The sequence below is a fragment of the Lampris incognitus genome, chromosome 2, assembly GCF_029633865.1.
Source record: "Lampris incognitus isolate fLamInc1 chromosome 2, fLamInc1.hap2, whole genome shotgun sequence".
Taxonomy (NCBI): Eukaryota; Metazoa; Chordata; class Actinopteri; order Lampriformes; family Lampridae; genus Lampris; species Lampris incognitus.
The window spans coordinates 38,176,358-38,195,416 of NC_079212.1; the positions used below are offsets into that span (position 1 = coordinate 38,176,358).

The window sequence follows — 19,059 nt, forward strand, 5'->3', positions numbered from 1 at the left end:
GTGTGTGTGCCAAACTGTCTAAGTGGAAATGGCTGCTACCTCAGCTTTCCTACAGAGGAAGGGTCCTGATTGTCAATACCTTGGTTGCCTTGATCCTTTGACACATACTGATAAGTCTTACCTCCACCAAGTGGCCTCATTGAAGGAATTCAGAGGGCCATTGTGGATTTCTTCTGGTCAGGGCAGCACTGGCTGAGATCAGTGATACTGCACCTTTTGGTACAGGAGGGAAGACAGGGCCTGGTAGACATCGAATCACGGCTCGCATCCTTCAGGCTGCAGATAGCTGCAGAGACTGCTTTACAGCTTTGGCCTGCCATGGACAGATACTGCCTATTTGCTGCTAAGGAGGGCTGGATGCCTAGGATACAACAAACACTTGTTCTTGCTTCAGCCCCAGTCCATGGATTTAACTGGTCTGACACCTTTTTTTACCAGTCTGTCTTACAGGCATAGCAGGTTTTAACATTCCACCGGGACGCTGTGATGACACCAGGGCTGTGGCTCTTTGAGGAGCCCGTCTTTGGAAACAGTTCCATCGCTGTTTTGTCTTCTGTTAGTCCGATATCCAGACTGAGAGAAGCTGGGTCATCCCATGAAGACATCCATCATCCATTTAACTGAACTGCTCAACATCAAATCCAGCAGACTGCTGCTAATCCTGGTGGAGGAGGTCCGTACTTCCCTGCCAGAAGCCCTCAGTGTTTCCTGAAGATCGTATGGGATGATGAATGAGTAGGTCTTTATTTCCCTGGCTGTTTCTCCTGCTCTTAGACAGTGGCAAGATAAGAACATCCTGCTGTCTCTAAAGACCCTAGAGTTGGAGACTTTTTAGACTATAGGGGGGATAAGCAGCCTGTTATATCAGTGTGAAGGTTTCAAACTTGCGTTCCCTGGCAGGGGGGAACGTGTTGAGGTGGACAGAGTTTTTTTGGTGTGGGGTCATTCCCAAGGGGCTGTTGGCAGTCCCTGTACAAACCTCCCCTTTAACAAACAGACAGGTGACCTCCAGTGGAGGATTGTACATGGGGCCATAGCTACAAATAGGTATCTGGTGCACCTCAATCCTGGCACAGGGGACAGCTGTCCTTTCTGGTTGCAGACAGAAACAATACGTATATGATCTGTTTATTCAGTGTTCCAAACTGGTTAGACTATTCAGCCTACTACAGAAAATGGTTTCAGGGCTTAGGAGAACATTTTTTCTTTGTCTTTTTTGTCTATGGTCCACACTACTCTGCAAAGAAAAGATCTATACACACATTAATGAATTTCATTTCAGGACTGGCCAAATTAACTATTTGGAAAACAAGGAAAAACCTTGTGATAGGCGAGGGGTCAGAAGACGTGGTTCTGATTCTGCCTGGGCTGCTGGCAGCTTGGCTCAGAGGGGAGTTTGAATTTTACAGACTGACAAAAAAGGTTTTGTGAACACTTCCCGAGTGTGCAGGGTGTGCTGTGCTCAGTCAGATAATTTTTTGGTTCTGAATATCAGATTTTTTTTCTTTGGTATTTTTGTTTTGGGTTTTTGAATGAATTTGTTTTGTTGTAATTTTTGATAACAGAAAAGGTTGTGTAAATGGAACCAGATAGAAATAAAGGTGTTTTAAAATTTTTAAAAAAAACTCTCTCCCTCTGTTTCCACAACAAACAGTGGATGAGGTTCTCTCTGCTCTGGTGTCAGCTGGCTTTCAATCAGGAACAAAAACTAACCTGGATTTCTCACCCGGCGTCAGAGAAAGATAGTTTGTGTTGTGTTTATTGTAAACCTGGTTTAGAAAAATGGTGGCATGTGGAAAACAGATAGGTGTATAGTTCTCCTGCTACAATCCAAAGGAGGATATCAAAAGCAGCCATCACCAGTATTCAGGCTGACTTGGATTCTGTTTTGTGGTCTCTAACCAGACACCGTTTTAAAAAGTTCAGATGTGTTAGTCTATAGTTATAAAGTTGTACTTGTGATGAGTTATGAGTTCCCTCAGGGGAGGAAAATAAAGCTCTATTGCATTCGATTACATCTCATGAGATAGGAGAAAATGTTTTGTGGTAAAATAAAAAAGATTCTAAAAATCAGATTAAACTATCTTTACTTTAAAAACACTTTAAGACATTTTTTCCCACTTGGGCATTTTATCTGCTGACCAAGATTCCTGCTGCTAAATCCTGTCCTATGTATCCTGCAAAATAGCTTGCAGAAAAATCCAAAAAAAACGAAAAATGAACAGCTTTGCTTTCTTCTCGTTTGCTGTGACACTTGCATCCAGGAGCGATGAGGAATGGTCCGTTTTAAACTCTCTATACTCTTATAAGGGCTCAAAGCTCCCTCAACTTTGTCTCATCAGCCATGCTGCCAAAAAACATTTATCCTCCTGTCCTCCAAAAATAAAACTATTCCCATTCCCACAAGTCCAGCTGGAGCAGAGCGTACAAACTGATCCAGATTTGTGCCAAAGAGAGCTAAAAATGGACTTTTCAATCCTCGTATGAACAACAAGTACACAATACCATCTCTCTTCCACGGTGTTTTAATCAAACTGATGCCAGAACTGATATGGACAGATTTTAGAGCGACACAGCTGATATGGACAGACTTTAGAGCGACACAGCCATCTTGCTAAATCTCCCGTCTCCTGGTTCATGGATCTTTGGCAAACCATAATCTGATTTTTAACTGGGCATCACAAAACTTGTAAACCACTCGAACCTTCAGTTTAGAGGGAAACGGGGGGGTGGGGTGGGTTATAGCACAGCAGCAATAATAACTAAAGGCCTCCCATCTTCAAATGACCTATATGCAGAGAAGCCATGTGGATCACAGAAACACAACAGACAGCCAAAGGTCCTGTTCACAACGACTGTAAACTTTGCGAAGAAAACAAAAAGACTGCATCACAAATAATGTTTTCCTTCTCCTCCACGTGTCTTTAGCTTGGTGTCTGAGTCACTTCATTTATTTATTTGGGGGGGGGGGGCATTCTCCCCCATTGTATCCGGCCAATTACCCCACTCTTTCGAGCCGCCCCGATCTCTTCTCCACCCCCTCTGCCGATCCGGGGAGGGCTGCAGACTACCACATGCCTCCTCCAATCAATGCGGAGTCGCTAGCTGCTTCTTTTCACCTGACAGTGAGGAGTTTCGCCAGCGGGAACGTAGCGCGTGGAAGGATCGCGCTATTCCCCCCCCAGTCCCCCTCCCCCGAACAGATGCCCCGACCAACCAGAGGAGGCGCTAGTGCAGCAACCAGGATACATACCCACATCCGGCTTCCCACCCGCACACACGGCCAACTGTGTCTGTAGAGGTAACACGGGGATTCGAACCGGCAATCCCCGTGTTGGTAGGCAACGGAATAGGCCGCTACGCTACCCGGACGCCCCTGAGTCACTTTTTGATAATTTATCAACTATGTTCAATGAAGGACATTTTCTGTGAAAGCAGATTAGCACGTGCCTCGAGTAAGGCCAGGGGCCTCAGGTTCAGCTTGTTCTTACAGGGTTCACCTGAAGCCGTTCACATACGTTACAGTCTGTTTACACCGTTACCGTGGAAACGGAGCTCCAAACCACTGTTTAGACACAAAGGGTTTTCATTAGTTTCATAGCAAACAGGAACTGAATTCTGTTACCATCACCACTGTGATCAGCGATGTAGATATTTTCTGATCCACAACTTCAACATCAGCCTTGTTTTTTCCCCTCATCTGTCCATTATTTTTCAGTCCGTCACAACCAATAACTAAACTTAAAAATAATAATAAAACCAAAAGCCATCTTATTTTTCATCTTTTTGCAGATTGTGTAGCAAACCAAAGACATTTAAAGACATTTTTCAAGTGAAATATCTTAAGATACTCAAGCTAAACCAAGATGCACAGATTAAACTTCGACCCAGCCGCCAATTTCAGTAAAGCAGCACAAAAAAAAAACTCATCCAAAATTATACCAATCATTAATTTCAGAAGTGATCTGCATGTTTTCATTCTGTAGTTGTGGTTGGTGAACTTTTTCCAGTCACAATGATGATGGCATGGAGCATGCTTTTATTTATGGGCAGCAGGATGGTGCCTTCAATACCACCAAATCACATTAATACCCCTTACATACCATTTCTTCTGTAAGGACTGTGCGTGTGAGAGAGAGAGAGACAGACAGAGACAGAGACCAAATGGCCTCTGTGAAACATGAAATCAAACAACAGTCCCACTGTAGCAGTCTTTTCTTTTGAGCCTTTTCTGCGAATAAAATTTAATTTTTAATCGTGACAAGCCTGTTTACTGTTCCAGTTGAGGACCTTCTTCCCCAGTGTACCAGAGAAGACAGTTTCCAAGTAGATGTGCAGATAATGACTAAACGTGGAAGAAGAAAAAAAAAAAGCACCACTGGGAACTTCTGCAAAATACATTCCACTATAAGAGAAGCAGGCCAGCTGTCTCATGTTTACCATGTATGTGTGAACTCCTAGAGCAGCTTCAAAGATCCAAAATTTGGTCATCTCACAAAAGAGACATGTCAGTGTAAATATCAATTGGATTTAAAAAACAAAAAAAACAACTATGTAGCAATGATTTTTTTTTTTTATTCGTGATCAGCCTCCATGTAAATCGAAGAGCAAAATAATTTGTGACACACTAAGGCATAGAAAGGCCCAATGACTCCAACAGGCCTGAATGGGATTTCAAGTTTTAGGCTTCACACTCTTCATCGTCAAACACACAAGTGTGAATCAATCGCGCTTCACAAAAATAACAAAACCAAAACCCAAAGACTACATCTGATATTACATTTCATATATCAGGTTTATGGTTATGTAAAAAAGAAACTGTACAAAACAAAAAATAAAAAAATAAATAATATTTTAGACGGTTCTTCATCCAAATTCATTTCATCTCTTGTCAGGTCACTTCATAAAGGGACGACATCCACATGTTTCCTCTTCAACAGAACTGGGGAGAAGGAAAAGAGACAGTGACACAAATAAAACAGGTGAGACAGGGAAAGAAGAAGAAAAAAATGAATAAAAAAATAAATACAAGTTATAATTAAACTACTCAACTGAGGATGCAGGTTTTATCTGGCACATATCTCCTGAGACTGTGCCCGTCTTTGCCGGGACCAAATTGACAGATGGTATAGACTGTGTTACAGAGACGAATGTGAACCAAACTGTCGGCCAGAAGACACAATCCCACCACGGTGACCACTTCTAAAGTACACAGTTTACCACACTTTAATGATGGCTATGGCAATACTTATCGGCTAACAAGAACTAGTTAGTGATATTTTATGTTTGTTTTTTGTTTTTCTAATGGTTCCTTAAACTCTACACTTTTCCTTAACCATTTTATTTTTATGGTTCTTTAAACGGTAGACTTTTCCTTTAGACTTTCTAAAGTAACGGAAATACTTCAGCTATTTTTATTTTATTTATAATAATAATAATAATAACTATTATTATTATTATTCATTTTATTTATTTCTAACTATTTTATTTTTATGGTTCTTTAAACTCTTAGACTTTTCCTTTAGACTTTTCTAAAATACCAGGAATATTTAAACTATAATTTTTTAGACAGTACACATGTGATAGCAAGCAGTGTAGTAAAAACATTCAATAACATTTTCCTGCAAGATTGCATGGAAGTCCCTTAACCACAGTGAAAAATACCCTGTTGGGGTACATGCCCCTTTCAACTGGGAGAAACAGATTTGTCCCACGGAAACACAATTGACAGGATACTCAACATATAAATACACTCGTGAGGAACCAACTTGTCTCCTGTTGGCAGATTCAAGCCACACATCATCAAAATGTCAATGACCCACACTGAAACGTTCTCAGCCAGTCAAAGATAAAAAAACAAAAAAAAGAAAACATGTCAGCCTCTATTTCTGGCTGCCTCCACTGTCAACAGGACCGTGACATGTTCACAATTAATCACGTTGTAATGCTAGGACACATAAAGAATGACTGGTAGCAATGCTAGCTAGTTACAGTACCCTACAAACTCCTGGATAGGCTGTGTGAATCTGCACGTCCTCTTGTCATTTGTGCAACAGGAACGTGTGATTAACTAGATTTAAAGTGTTCCTCTCTAAAGCAGTTTGGCAAATCTGTACCCCAGTTTTCTGCAAGGATCCAAGGATTTCTGCAAGGGCAAGGATTCTGTCACTTTCCGAGATGTTTTCCTAAAACAAGTGTTTGATACATTGGCATATAAGTTCTTTTTCTTGAAATACTGTCTCTCTAAATCCGCATCAAATACAAGTTTTCGCTAAACGCTTTAAATCTTTCTTCCAAACCTTGAATATGCTGTTTCAACAGGTTTGACCTTAGGCTCACCCTTACTGTAAATGGGAGGATCCCCACCTATGAAAGATGCCTACCATGTGAAACTCTCTTTTGTTTCCTACTAGACAGCGGTCTGTGCCTCACAACAAAACAGACATCCCACAAACCACCAGCCTTCTCAAATTAGTCCCTTCACCTCTGCTTAGAGGTGAGAGCTGAATAACAGATCCAGGGTAGCAGGGGAAAGGGGGGGGGGAATTATAGGGGATTATGGAAAGAGTAATGACAGAAGCACAAGGAGGGAAGAGGTGAGTGAGGTTGTGATAAAGTGAAGGTAAAAGGTAAACAGTCAGAAAGAGAAGGATGAAAGGGAGAGAGAGATGAAGCAGGGAAAGTATAGAGAAAGAAGGTAAACAAAAAGCATTGCTTACAGATGGTGAGCAGAAAGGAAGAGAGGGAAAGGTGGGCCATAGAGAAGGAAGGAAGGAAGAGAAGGGAATTAATAATTGATGGTGTCTGCTGCCATCTTGTGGTGAGAAAGCCCCGTACACCCTAAATGCCTCATGTCACCCTCAGTCCTTACCAGCAAACCCAGCACTTCGACTTTCCATTGACGTCCATGACAACAGTAACTCATGCACCTATTGCGAAGGCACAAACTCAAATGCACACTTTGTTATTTTTGGTCATAGACGTTTTGTGATGAAATTGTTTCATTAGTGAGTCAGTAGAATTGTAGGTTATGATAATGCAATTAAGGACTTGGTCAGTTTTATTTCAGTACAACTGAACCACAGGCTTCATCCATCCATCCATTATCCAAACCGCTTATACCTCTCTCAGGGTCGCGGGGATGCTGGAGCCTATCCCAGCAGTCATTGGGCGGCAGGCGGGGAGACACCCGTAATTACCATATGTAGCAGCCAATATGAGAAGTTAGGGTAACTCTAGCCTGGAAAAGTGCACTTTTTGGGTGATTGTTTAGTGATGGTGTGTCAGTAGTTTAATAAAGAGGGTTGTACCTTCCATCTGTTGCCACAGAAGTTGCATAGCACAAATGTAGTGACGGACTCATCAGCGCTGACCGTCTGCACCTGACCAAACACATACACAGCACCTCACAGTCAGGAACACAGCAGGCAGTGGGACATTTCCAGAGTGCTGGGCATGGGCCCTCTCCAAACAGCATTAGCACTACAGGTCAGTAATTCAGTTTTACACCTTGATTTGGGTAATTTCTGTCTGTAGTCTGGACAGTAAAATACACTGAGTGGAACACAGTGGGAATCAAGGGACCTGTCCATGCAGTTATGTCACACATGAGTCCCCTTTTCAAATGACCATCAACCACATCAAAACCTCAGTGGCTCCGTTTCCATCTCTAACCCACCATGGATCAAATAACCCTGGTAATCAAGACAAGGGCAAGTAGGCAATTACATTAACCACCAGATGTTTTAGATGGGGTCAAAATTACTCTCAGGTATTGGCATTTACTCAAAGTAGTCAAATTTGACCCATCGTTATGCATGCTCAATAACCCAGGTAAGGAAATCACAAAGTCGAATCAGTTCATCACAGCATTTATAGGGAGGAACATTTCACACTTAGATGAGGGATGAAACGTTTATCTCAATAAACTGTGTGCTGATGAACTGATTCAACTTTCTGTGAATAAATTTGACCGTACCTTTTATTTATAAGTAGCCTTAGACAACCACTGATATATTTATTATAGACAGGATCCTGGGACGATAACACAAGACCTCCCCTGGAAACACTAATCTCTTCTGAATACTTCAGCAACTCACTGATATATGCAGCAGCTCTGCTTTATTAAATATTACAAAGAGTCAGATCATATAGTATAACCTATCCCAGCGCATCCAGATAGCATGGCGGTCTATTCTGTTGCCTACCAACACGGGTATCACTGGTTCAAATCCCCGTGTTGCCTCCGGCTTGGTCGGCTGTCACTACAGACACAATGGGCCGTGTCTGCAGGTGGGAAGCTGGATGTGGGTATGTATCCTGGTCGCTGCACTACCCCCTCCTCTGGTCAGTCGGGGTGCCTGTTCGGGGGGTGGGGGACTGGGGGGAATGGCGTGATCCTCCCATGCGCTACGTCCCCCTGGTGAAACTCCTCACTGTCAGGTGAAAAGAAGCGGCTGGCTACTCCACATGTATCGGAGGAGGCATGTGGTAGTCTGCAGCCCTCCCCGGATCAGAAGAGGGGGTGGAGCAGAGATTGGGATGGCTTGGAAAATAGGGTAAATGGCCGGGTACAACTGGGGAGAAAAGGGGGAACAATTTTCAAAAAAAAAAAAAAAAACTCTGCATAAAGAAAAAAATAGCACTGCAGCTGTTCATAATGGTTTGGGGAACTCCCCCCCCCCAAAAAAAGAGAATAACATCCCATATCTTATTATGCAATCACTATACTGAGATTACAAGTATTATTAATATCGGGTATAAGTGTTGATGATGGGAACACACTTTTTTAAGGGTTACAACTTGAATCAATATGGATGGATAAATACGGTAGTGTATCTGTCGTGGGTTGTACCTGTGTATAAGTGCAGTTCTTGCTCTGACAGTTCTTACAGATAAACATATCTGTCTCCGTCCCTCCTACTTTGGACAACTGGTGGTTTCTGAATGACTTTTTAGTCAGATCGTCCCTGATCTGCTTCAACTCAGCGCTGGCCATCTCCTAAAAAACACACACACACACACACACACACACACACACACACACACACACACACACACACACACACACACACAGTCAATTTTATATAATGTTTGAAAAAAGCTTGTCACAAATTGCATCATGAAGGAGCTGAATATTATGAGGTCAGTGTGTGTGTGTGTGTGTGTGTCTGTGTGTGTGTGTGTGTGTGTGATATTCATGAGAGTGGATATGAGAGCACCACGTGAGCTGCAAGAACAGGAATTAACAACAGTTAAAAATAAAACAACAGCAATACAGTATCTATATGCCATTAATCCTTAATAACCTTGTACTACAGCTTACAGGTCTTGGAGATCATAATCTTAAATGGTGACCTATTGTGTTATTGAGGCATTTCATTTCATCCAGGCATTCTGAGTTGATTCTGACAAGTGCAAACAACTCCATGTTTACTGTTTACTATGGGCTACACCAGTGTTTCTCAAACTTTTTTTGGGGGGGGGGGCACTTTTTAAAAATGGTAAACCATCACGACCCAATTTCCAACAGACCTATCTATCTATAAGTTGTGAGAAGAGTGAAGTTGTGCATAAATGACCTATAGTGGTCAGGTGACCAGTTTTACTGCCATTTCCAATCACCTTACATTATCTTGACTAGGTAAGCCAGCCACTTCAAATATATATATGGTTAATAAATCACAACTTTGTTTCATGCACATTATTGAAAAAAAAATACAAATTTTAGAAACTTTTTTGATTTTCCCTCATTTTCTCCCTAATTGTATCTGGCCATTACCCCACTCCCGAGCCGTCCCGGTCGCTGCTCCACCCCCTCTGCCTATCCGGGGAGGGCTGCAGACTACCACATGCCTCCTCTGTTACATGCGGCTTCCCGCCCGCAGACACGGCCAATTGTGTCTGTAGGGACCCCCAACCAAGCCGGAGGTAACACAAGGATTCGAACTGGTGATCCCCATATTGGTAGGTAACGGACTAGACCACCACGCCACCCCTTGAAATGCTCACGTCTCTAGCTATTGTAATCAAACACTCAGTCAATCAAGTCTGAACAGTCAACAATCAATCCGTTAACCACATCAGGTCTACTCCACATCCAAGTTCATTAGGCCCATTATGTGCTGTTTATTAACCTGAATATTATCCTTTTAGACCTGTTCCAAATATGCAATTGTGCATATTAATTTTACTTACACCTTGCTTATGTGGTAGGTGGCCCTGCTTGCTTTTTAGCAGTGCATTCCAGTCCGGTGGACAAGAGGACTGGATGCCACCCGGCTTTGTCAGGCATCCCTACAGACACAATTGGCTGTGCCTGTGGGTGGGAAGCTGGATGTTGGTATGTATCCTAGTCACTGCATTAACGCCCCCTCTGGTCAGTCGGGGCGCCTGTTCGGGGGGAGGGGGGGTTGACTGGGGGGAATAGCATGATCCTCCCACGCGCTATGTCCCCCTGGCGAAACTCCTTACTGTCAGGTGAAAAGAAACGGCTGGTGGAGCAGCAACCGGGATGGCTCAGAAGACTGGGGTAATTGGCCAGATACAATTGGGAAGGGGGGGGGGGTAAAAAAAAGGTGTACTAAGGTGTACACCCAAAGGTGTACTAAGGCTGGAAGAAATTCTGCAAATGTTATTTAGCAACCTGAATAAAATCTCACGACCCGGTTTCTGGGAATGATCTGCCACATCTTGAGGGTCACAATTCACTTCCAATCAGACAGCAGTACAGACCATTTCTGATTTGAAAGTATTTTCAATAAAGTCTAAACTGCTTCAAAGAAACAATGACTCTACCACATCATATGTAAAGAGGCCCTCAAACTGCCTTCTTTAATGGAGGAGTCAAGATGCTGATGAGATGCCAAAAGTGCAGTAAAATAACTACATGAATAAAAATTGTGGTTACAGTGAAATAATATGGACCATTATCTTAAGGCATATCACCAATAAACACACACCCGAGTTGAGAGAGGCGCATAAGTATGTGTGCAGAACAACATTAGGTAGGAGCAAAGCTTGTGTTGATGTTTGTGTCAATAAATGCCTTGCCCCCTGCACAACATTCAACCACGTCCACAATAATAAGTATATACATTATACAATTTGCACATGCGCACACACACAGTGAACACAACACACACCCTATACTTCCTCCACACACAAGAACTGTACTTACACACACACACACACACACACACACACACACACACACACACCTCAGCAGTCATGGTGGCAATGCGTTCAGGTGAGATGGTTCCACACAGGACGTTCTTGCGGAGATCTGGGTTCTTCTGGTCCTTCAGGTTGGAGATGCGGCTCCGTAAGCGGTTTTTGTACTTAATGTCTGTCGCCTTGAACTCCTGGAAGATCAGTGGCCACGAGGAGCAGTCAAGAAAAACACATATCATGTACGGACTCAAACACAAAGACACACAAAGTGTAGATGGACATGCGCGGACACAGACACAACGGTAAAGAAGCAAAAGCCTAGGTAAACACAATTTATAATAAGTGGCTGAGGGTCTGACTACGCTTCCTCAGGTTGACTCCCCTCAGTGGCTACAAAGGGTACTACTGTAGTCTGCAAGCCCAACCAGACATATACCTAGAGTCTGTTAGTTCATCAGGCAAAGAGGAGCAGAGAACAGGCTCAAGTCTCTGTTAAGCAGAGCGCTGCAGTGACCAGCTATATAGAAAGAGGGCAGTACAGTGCCACATGAAGTTCCTCTCAAAACCACGCCCACTTTTGGCTGAAAACAAACCCGTCTCCTCATAGAAAGTAGTTTGGGGGTGCCCCGGTGGCTCACCTGGTACCACATAAGGCTGAGTCCTTACCGCAGTGGCCTGGGTTCAAATCCAGCCCGGGCCCTTTGCTGCATGTCATCCCCTCTCTGACTCCCCCTGCCTTTCCTGTCTCTCTGTCAAATATAGCAGAAAACACCGACAGAAAAAAAGTAATGCTAAACTAGAAGATTTTGATAGAAAATCAAAGGGTATGATGATATTATCTCAAAAAGCTGTTGTGTGGTCGTTTTTTTTTTTTTTTGCAATTCCACTTTAACTAAATCCTGAGTTGAGGTTCGCAACTTTTCCAAATATTAAAACAAAGCCATTTGTTTGAACATTGTGGGCCAATGCTGCTCAAAGGGATGGTTGCCAACATTTTTCCAATTCCTATTGGTCGCCAATGGTGGTCGACAGAAAATATTTTACTTACTGTATCTTTAAGACTTATCAACGAAATGCATTGATTATTTAACATGCTTGTAATTTAAGCAGATATATAAAGATTGTGCGGCACGGTGGTACAGTGGTTAGCACGGTCGCCTCACAGCAAGAAGGTCCTGGGTTCGAACCCCAGGGTAGTCCAACCTTGGGGGTCCTCCCGGGTCATCCTCTGTGTGGAGTTTGCATGTTCTCCCTGTGCCTGAATGGGTTTCCTCCGGGTGCTCCGATTTCCTCCCACAGTCCAAAGACACGTAGGTCAGGTGAATCGGCCATATTAAATTGTCCATAGGTGTGAATGTATGTGTGCGTGTCGGCCCTGTGATGGACTGGAGGCCTGTCCAGGGTGTCTCCCCACCTGCTGCCCAGTGACTGCTGAGATAGGCTCCAGCATCCCGTGACCCCCAGTTGGGATAAGCGGCTTGGATAATGAATGGATGGTTAAAGGTTTTAAGCTTTCAATCAAACAGTTGACTCATATATTGCTTAAACATTTACAGGCCAGATAAAATCAGATAAGTAATCATTTCATATTCAAAATGTGTTGACATACATAATTACGGTTATAATGACACATCAACCATAATGACGGTTGATATATGGTGAAGAAACAGGTTCTTGTGAAAGGATGAACTTAAGTATGCAGAGACTTGAACCTCCCTGGCCTCGGGGTCCTGTGAAGTACTGAGACTATTAACGTTTATAGATTCTCCCATTGAATAACACTTCCTTCCCTGTAGGCTTTGTGATTCCCTGTAGGCTTTGTGACTGCTTTTGCGGATACTTCCTCTCATAATATGAATAGAAACTACGGCAAAGTTGGCCAATCAGATCAAACCTACCGATTCCTGCAGTTGCATTCTTCATTTCAGTTCCAAGAACACAAACCTACACACAATATTTGGACACACTGATGAACAATGTCCGACTTAGTTTTTCTGGTACCACTGTCACCAGATCCTGCTCTGGAAAACAAGAAGGTTGGAAGAGTTTGAGACAGCGGCCTTCGGACAGCAGGCGAACAACAAGAGAAAGGATATAGTCTTCTATCTGCTCTGCAAGGTGGTCACAGTTGGCGCCAATGGTCATGTGGTCACCTGCAACAACAACAACAGCAAGCACCGAGTGATGTTTGTTGGAAAGTTTTAATGCCGATACTAATCTGTGTGTGTTACAGATACTCAAAACAAAATGCTTGAAATCACCCTTTACTCCCTCAACACACAAACACCTGCTTTTCTCTACACTTGCATAGCATACATGCCAGCCCCACAGACATACAAACATAAACACGTGCATGCACACAGGCATCAAACTCAACTATGAAAGTCTCAGTTTTGGCCCAGCAGTTATGCAACACACACTTTCCATATGATGAGATTATTTCTTGTTGCTCTTTCGGTTTCCAGAAAGTTTGTGTTGTTTTCATTGTCATCTCATTCATTTGTCACTGATTAGATTTAGGGATGTCGCAATCAACTTTTTTGTCCCCAATCCTATCTGAGTCATTTTATATTGAATATCTGCCAATATCATTTCCCGAGCTGATGCTTTTATTTTCCGCTGTAATACAGTAGCATAGCGCACAGTTTGAGCACATTAAAGTAAGTCAACCCAACCCAGTTTAGGCGAGATATGCTTTAAAAACTAATGGCTAGGATGTCTGGGTGGGGTGGCAGTCTATTCCATTGCCTACCAACATGGGGCTCGCCAGTTCGAATCCGCGTGTTACCTCCGGCTTGGTTGGGCGTTCCTACAGACATAATTGGCCATGTCTGCAGGTGGGAAGCCGGATGTGGGTATGTGTCTTGGTTGCTGCACTAGCGCCTCCTCTGGTCAGTCGGGGCGCCCCTCGGGGGGGGGGGGGACTGGGAGGAATAGGGTGATCCTCCCACATGCTACGTCGCCCTGGTGAAACTCCTCACTGTCAGGTGAAAAGAAGTGGCTGGCAACTCCACATGTATCCTGAGGCATGTGGTAGTCTGCAGCCCCCCCCCCCATCCCGATTGGCAAAGGGGGTGCAGCAGTGACCGGGACAGCTCGGAAGAGGAGGATAATTGGCAGGGGACAATTGGGGGGGATTAAAAAAAAAATCATAGCTCTGCATAAAGAAAAAAATAGCATTTCAGATATTTGTAATGGCTCATTTCTTTTAAGAAAATGGGCCAGCATGGCTCAGGAGGAAGAGTGGGTCGTCCAGTAATCGGAAGGTCACTGGTTCAATCCCCAGCTCCTCCAGAGAGTGTGTCAAAGTGTCTTTGAGAAAGACACTGAACCCCTGACTTCTCCTGATGAGCAGGTTGGCACCTTGCATGGCAGCGCCCACCATCAGTGTATGAATATGTGTGTGAATGTGAGGCATCCATTGTAAAGTGCTTCAAGTGGTCGGTAGCCTAGAAAAGTGTTATATAAATGCAGTCCATTTACCATTTAAAATAAACAAGCAATAAAAAAAAAATATTGAAAACAATGGGTCTTACAAATATAAAAATACTGAATAAAAAAGACAGGACACCCCAAACTAACATGTGAACTCTTACTCCTTTGAGTCATTTCTTTTTCAGTGCATTGAAAGTAGCTCGGTTACTATCTCTTTGTAAAATACTGGCATTTCAGACTAAAAGTGGCTTAGCATGTTCCAGTTTTAACAAGTTCCATACTGCAGAAGTTTTAGCTGCTTCTTGTTGGTGGCTTTAAAAAAAAACACACTTGCCTCAGTGCACCAAGTTGTAGATAACAACAGTCTATGGCACCCAGACAGAGAGCGACAGGGCATTTACCACTCCTATATGACAGCTGGCCAAGACGGAGCGGGGGACGGTAAAATAAAGATAGGATCAGAATTTGATCGGGCTTGAAGCAACAATACGTACAATATTTATTTATCTTATGTTATTTTTGGATTTCGCAACAAAATATATCGTAAAGTGGACACACTGCCTCAGTCTACCGAGTTTGGTGAGTTTCATGGACCGGTGTAGTGGAGTTATTCCACGCTGAAGCCTCGCCCTTCTGACCAATCAGAGAAGCTGAAAGGGAAGGGGCGTACCCCTCCTGGTTTACAATCAACTCTGCATATAATCCACACCTACGCTCGGCAGTTCTTGGGTGAGGCCCCATTTACAGTAGGCTTGTGTCCCTCGGGCACATGAAAATAGCGATATTTATCATCATAAATACTTCACCCATAAGTAAAACAGTACTTCACAACAAAACTTTGATCTAACCATGACACTCGCTGAATTTTTTTTTCTTTTAATGTGTAGCTTATTGAGTTGATGTCTGTCTTACCATCTGTCTGCAGCGCAGCCACAAGTAGCTCTCGACACTTGAGCCGCACACCGTCAGCGATGACGGGGTCAGGGGGGAAGGACGTGATCCGAGACGGGGGGGCAGGGGTGGTAGAGGTTTTTGGGGCCTTCTTACTAGAGAGAGAGGGAGAGAGAGAGAGAGAGAGAGAAAATTCAGCTTTATAATACCTTGCACATGCCAAATTCTTCAACCCAACTTGAGCTTTGGTGCACATTCAATAGCCTGTCATTCCAACCTGTTTCTGCCCCCAAGATTCTGTAAATGGATGTTGAAACACTGCTTTGGAATATTCAAATGCAGAACAGCCCACATTTCTCAGCAAATTCTTTCTCGAATTAGATACAACACGAGGCATCTGGGTGACATGGCGATCTATCCCGTTACCTCCCAACACGGGAATCGGTGGTTCGAATCCCCGTGTTACTTCCGGCTTGGTCGGGCATCCCTACAGACACAATTGGCTGTGTCTGAGGGTGGGAAGCTGGATGTGGGTATGAGTCCTGGCCACTGCACTAGCACCTCCTCTGGTCAGTCGGGGCACCTGTTCGGGGGGGGGGTTGACATGTCAACTCCTCCCACATGCTATGTCCTCCTGGCGCAACTCCTCACTGTTAGGTGAAAAGAAGTGGCTGATGACTCCACATGTATCGGAGGAGGCATGTGGTGGTCTGCAGCCCTCCCCGGATCAGCAGAGGGGGTGGAGCAGCAACCAGGATGGCTCGGAAGAGTTGGGTAATTTGCCAAGTACAATTGGGGAGGGAAAAAAAAGGGGGGGGTTAGATACAACACATTTCAATGGAAACCTAAAACCTATTCCAGACTGTGAAATAGAGATGCTTGTTGATGAGGGAAGAGGCCATGAAGTTATTTGGTGGTATACATTTGGTTGCTTGTCAGTTGGAATATTCAACAAGAAGGGAATGTGTGTTGAGGGGCAAATTATTTCTAAAGGGGTAAATAGAGGCAGCTCTCCATGCACTGTTAATGAGTTATAGAAATAGTTGGACATGGAAGTCAAAAGCAAAGCTGCTGCTGGCGGGGGAGAGGGAAACCAGAGCTAAGTCCCTCTAAAATGGGCAAAACTACAAATCTACCAAACTAAAAGAGGTGTTTTGCCAGCTTGTATGTAAAAGGGACTCTGGTAGTGAATAGAGGTGCTGATGGCGAGTCACTGATGACCTTGTCTAATTTCTAAACGCCATTTACACATTGCCACAATTTTCTAAAATGCTTCTTAATGTGAAAATCCGGCTGTACATTTTAGTTCAATAATTATTTCACACAGTGACACTAACGGGAGCATCTGGTGGTGGAGACAAGGCTCAAAGTGACAGGGGAGAGTGATTGGGTGCCAGCAGACCAATAGACTGCTGTGGGGCAACCAGGATGAGTACTCACAGATATCAGCTGTGTACTAAAATAACTTGTTAAAATTAAACATTTGCATTAAGTATGATCTTATCACCATTTCAGGCTAGGGTCTCCATCCTCAACCATCCTGCTTTCAGGAGAGACAGTGGAAAGTCTGTTTTTTTCTAATTCAGTAATTCACAGAAACTAATTTTCAACTAATGAAGCAATACTTCTGTGGACTATAAAGCAACATGCCATTAGCTTCATCAGGCATCGCCAAAAACTTTTTAGCCACCTTGTCTGTTCCTTCGCAGAGAACGAGCCGAACAATGTGTCACTGATGTGGCTGAGGAGCAAAATGTGTATGGGTAGCCATACGGATATGGAAAAAGATAAGACATTGACATAAAATACAGTTTTAAGGGAAAATTCACCAATTTTCAACCTTATAGAATAGAATACTCTTTATTAGTCATTTTGTATATACATACAATGAAATTTACTCTGCATTTAACCCATCCTAGCTGTGTAGCTAGAAGCAGTGGGCAGCGGCCATGCAGCACCCAGGGACCGACTCCAGTTATTTCTTCCTATTGCCTTGGTCAGGGGGACAGACAGGAGTATTAACCCTAACATGCATGTTTTTTTTTCCCCCCCAATTGCACGTGTGCCACTATCCCACCCCTCCGAGCCATTCCGGGCTCCACCCCCTCTGCTGACACGGGGAGGGCTGCAGACTACCACATGCCTCCTCCGATACATGTGGGGTCGCCAGCTGCTTCTTTTTACCTGACAGTGAGGAGTTTCGCCAGAAGGATATAGCGCGTTGGAGGATCTCGCTGTTCCTCCCAGTTCCCCCTACCCCCTGAACAGGCACTCCGACTGACCAGAGGAGGCGCTAGTTACAGTGACCAGGACACATATCCACAGCCGGTTTCCCACCTGCAGACATGGCCAACTGTGTCCACAGGGATGACCAACTAAGCTGGAGGCAACACGGGGATTTGAACATGCATGTCTTTTTGACGTCTTTTTATCACAGTCTATCTGCAACAGGGATAGCACATGAAAAACACCAGCAGCTGTTCCTGATCGTTTCTGCACATATAGAGCAGTAGTTAAACAGAGTTTCTTTAGACTACAGCCTAGCAGGGTTTGTAATACTCCAATCTACTCTAAACATACTGTTCACAAAACACATCCTGATTCACTGGTCTAAGCCATGTTTCCGAAAGTGGAAATGATGTCACACAACACTGATGCAGAGGAGAGTATGGATGACGATGCAGAGGCTGAGCAGAACACCGATTCCTCCATTGATGTAGTACACAGGGATGACTTTAATGCAAAGATTGGCTACATTACTGATCAGTACTGATTGCACATACACATATCCCTTTAAGATGACATCACACAAAATTAAAAGCCTCAACTCGCCAAGAAGCCAACGATCGCAAAGCATGATGGTTGTGAGTACAACGTTGGCCAAACCTTGTATGCATATTGTAGTTAGGCACACTTCAAAAAGCCCCAACCATTGTGTTGACTAGAGGCTACATCAAGATGTAGGCTTTATCAGATACTCTTGGGGGAAAAAAAACAAAAAAACAATTGTACTTTAACAGTGGAATGCTTTGAGGGGAAAAATTTCTTCTGTTTCATTTCCCTGCTTCGCCAAAGGAGTCACAAGATTCTCACCATCACAAAACGTGCATATACATGGGACAGAATTTGCGTGGAAATACGTATTCACATCAAGTTTCCATCCATCCATTATCCAAACCATTTATCCTGCTCTCAGGGTGGTGGGAATGCTGGAGCCTATCCCAGCAGTCATTGGGCAGCAGGCGGGGAGACACCCTGGACAGCAGCCAGGTCATCATAGGGCCGACACACACACACACACACACACACACCTACCTAGGGACAATTTAGTATGGCCCATTCACCTGACCTACATGTCTTTGGACTGTGGGAGGAAACCAGAGCACCCGGAGGAAACACACACAGACTCGGGGAGACCAGGCAAACGCCACACAAAGGGTGACCTGGGATGACCCCCCAAGGTTGGACTACCCCAGGGTTCGAACCTAGGACCTTCGTGCTGTGAGGCAACCGCGCTAACCACTTCACCACCTTGCCGCCCAACATCAAGTTTACTTTTTA

The 19,059-nt window shown here is 43.9% G+C and overlaps 1 protein-coding gene across 1 annotated transcript in view; it reads right to left on the reverse strand.

The window, feature by feature from the left end:
- Positions 1-859: 859 nt before the first annotated feature.
- The window catches only part of tcea2 (transcription elongation factor A (SII), 2), a 34,770-nt gene continuing 16,570 nt past the window's right edge, over positions 860-19,059 (reverse strand). The window contains exons 5-11 of the mRNA XM_056299638.1: positions 15,520-15,653; positions 13,269-13,325; positions 11,220-11,374; positions 8,855-9,001; positions 7,311-7,382; positions 6,872-6,929; positions 860-1,092 (exon numbers count right to left, since the gene is read on the reverse strand). Of these exons, the coding sequence (XP_056155613.1) occupies positions 860-1,092; positions 6,872-6,929; positions 7,311-7,382; positions 8,855-9,001; positions 11,220-11,374; positions 13,269-13,325; positions 15,520-15,653 (856 nt within the window). The remainder of the gene's footprint in view (positions 1,093-6,871; positions 6,930-7,310; positions 7,383-8,854; positions 9,002-11,219; positions 11,375-13,268; positions 13,326-15,519; positions 15,654-19,059) is intronic.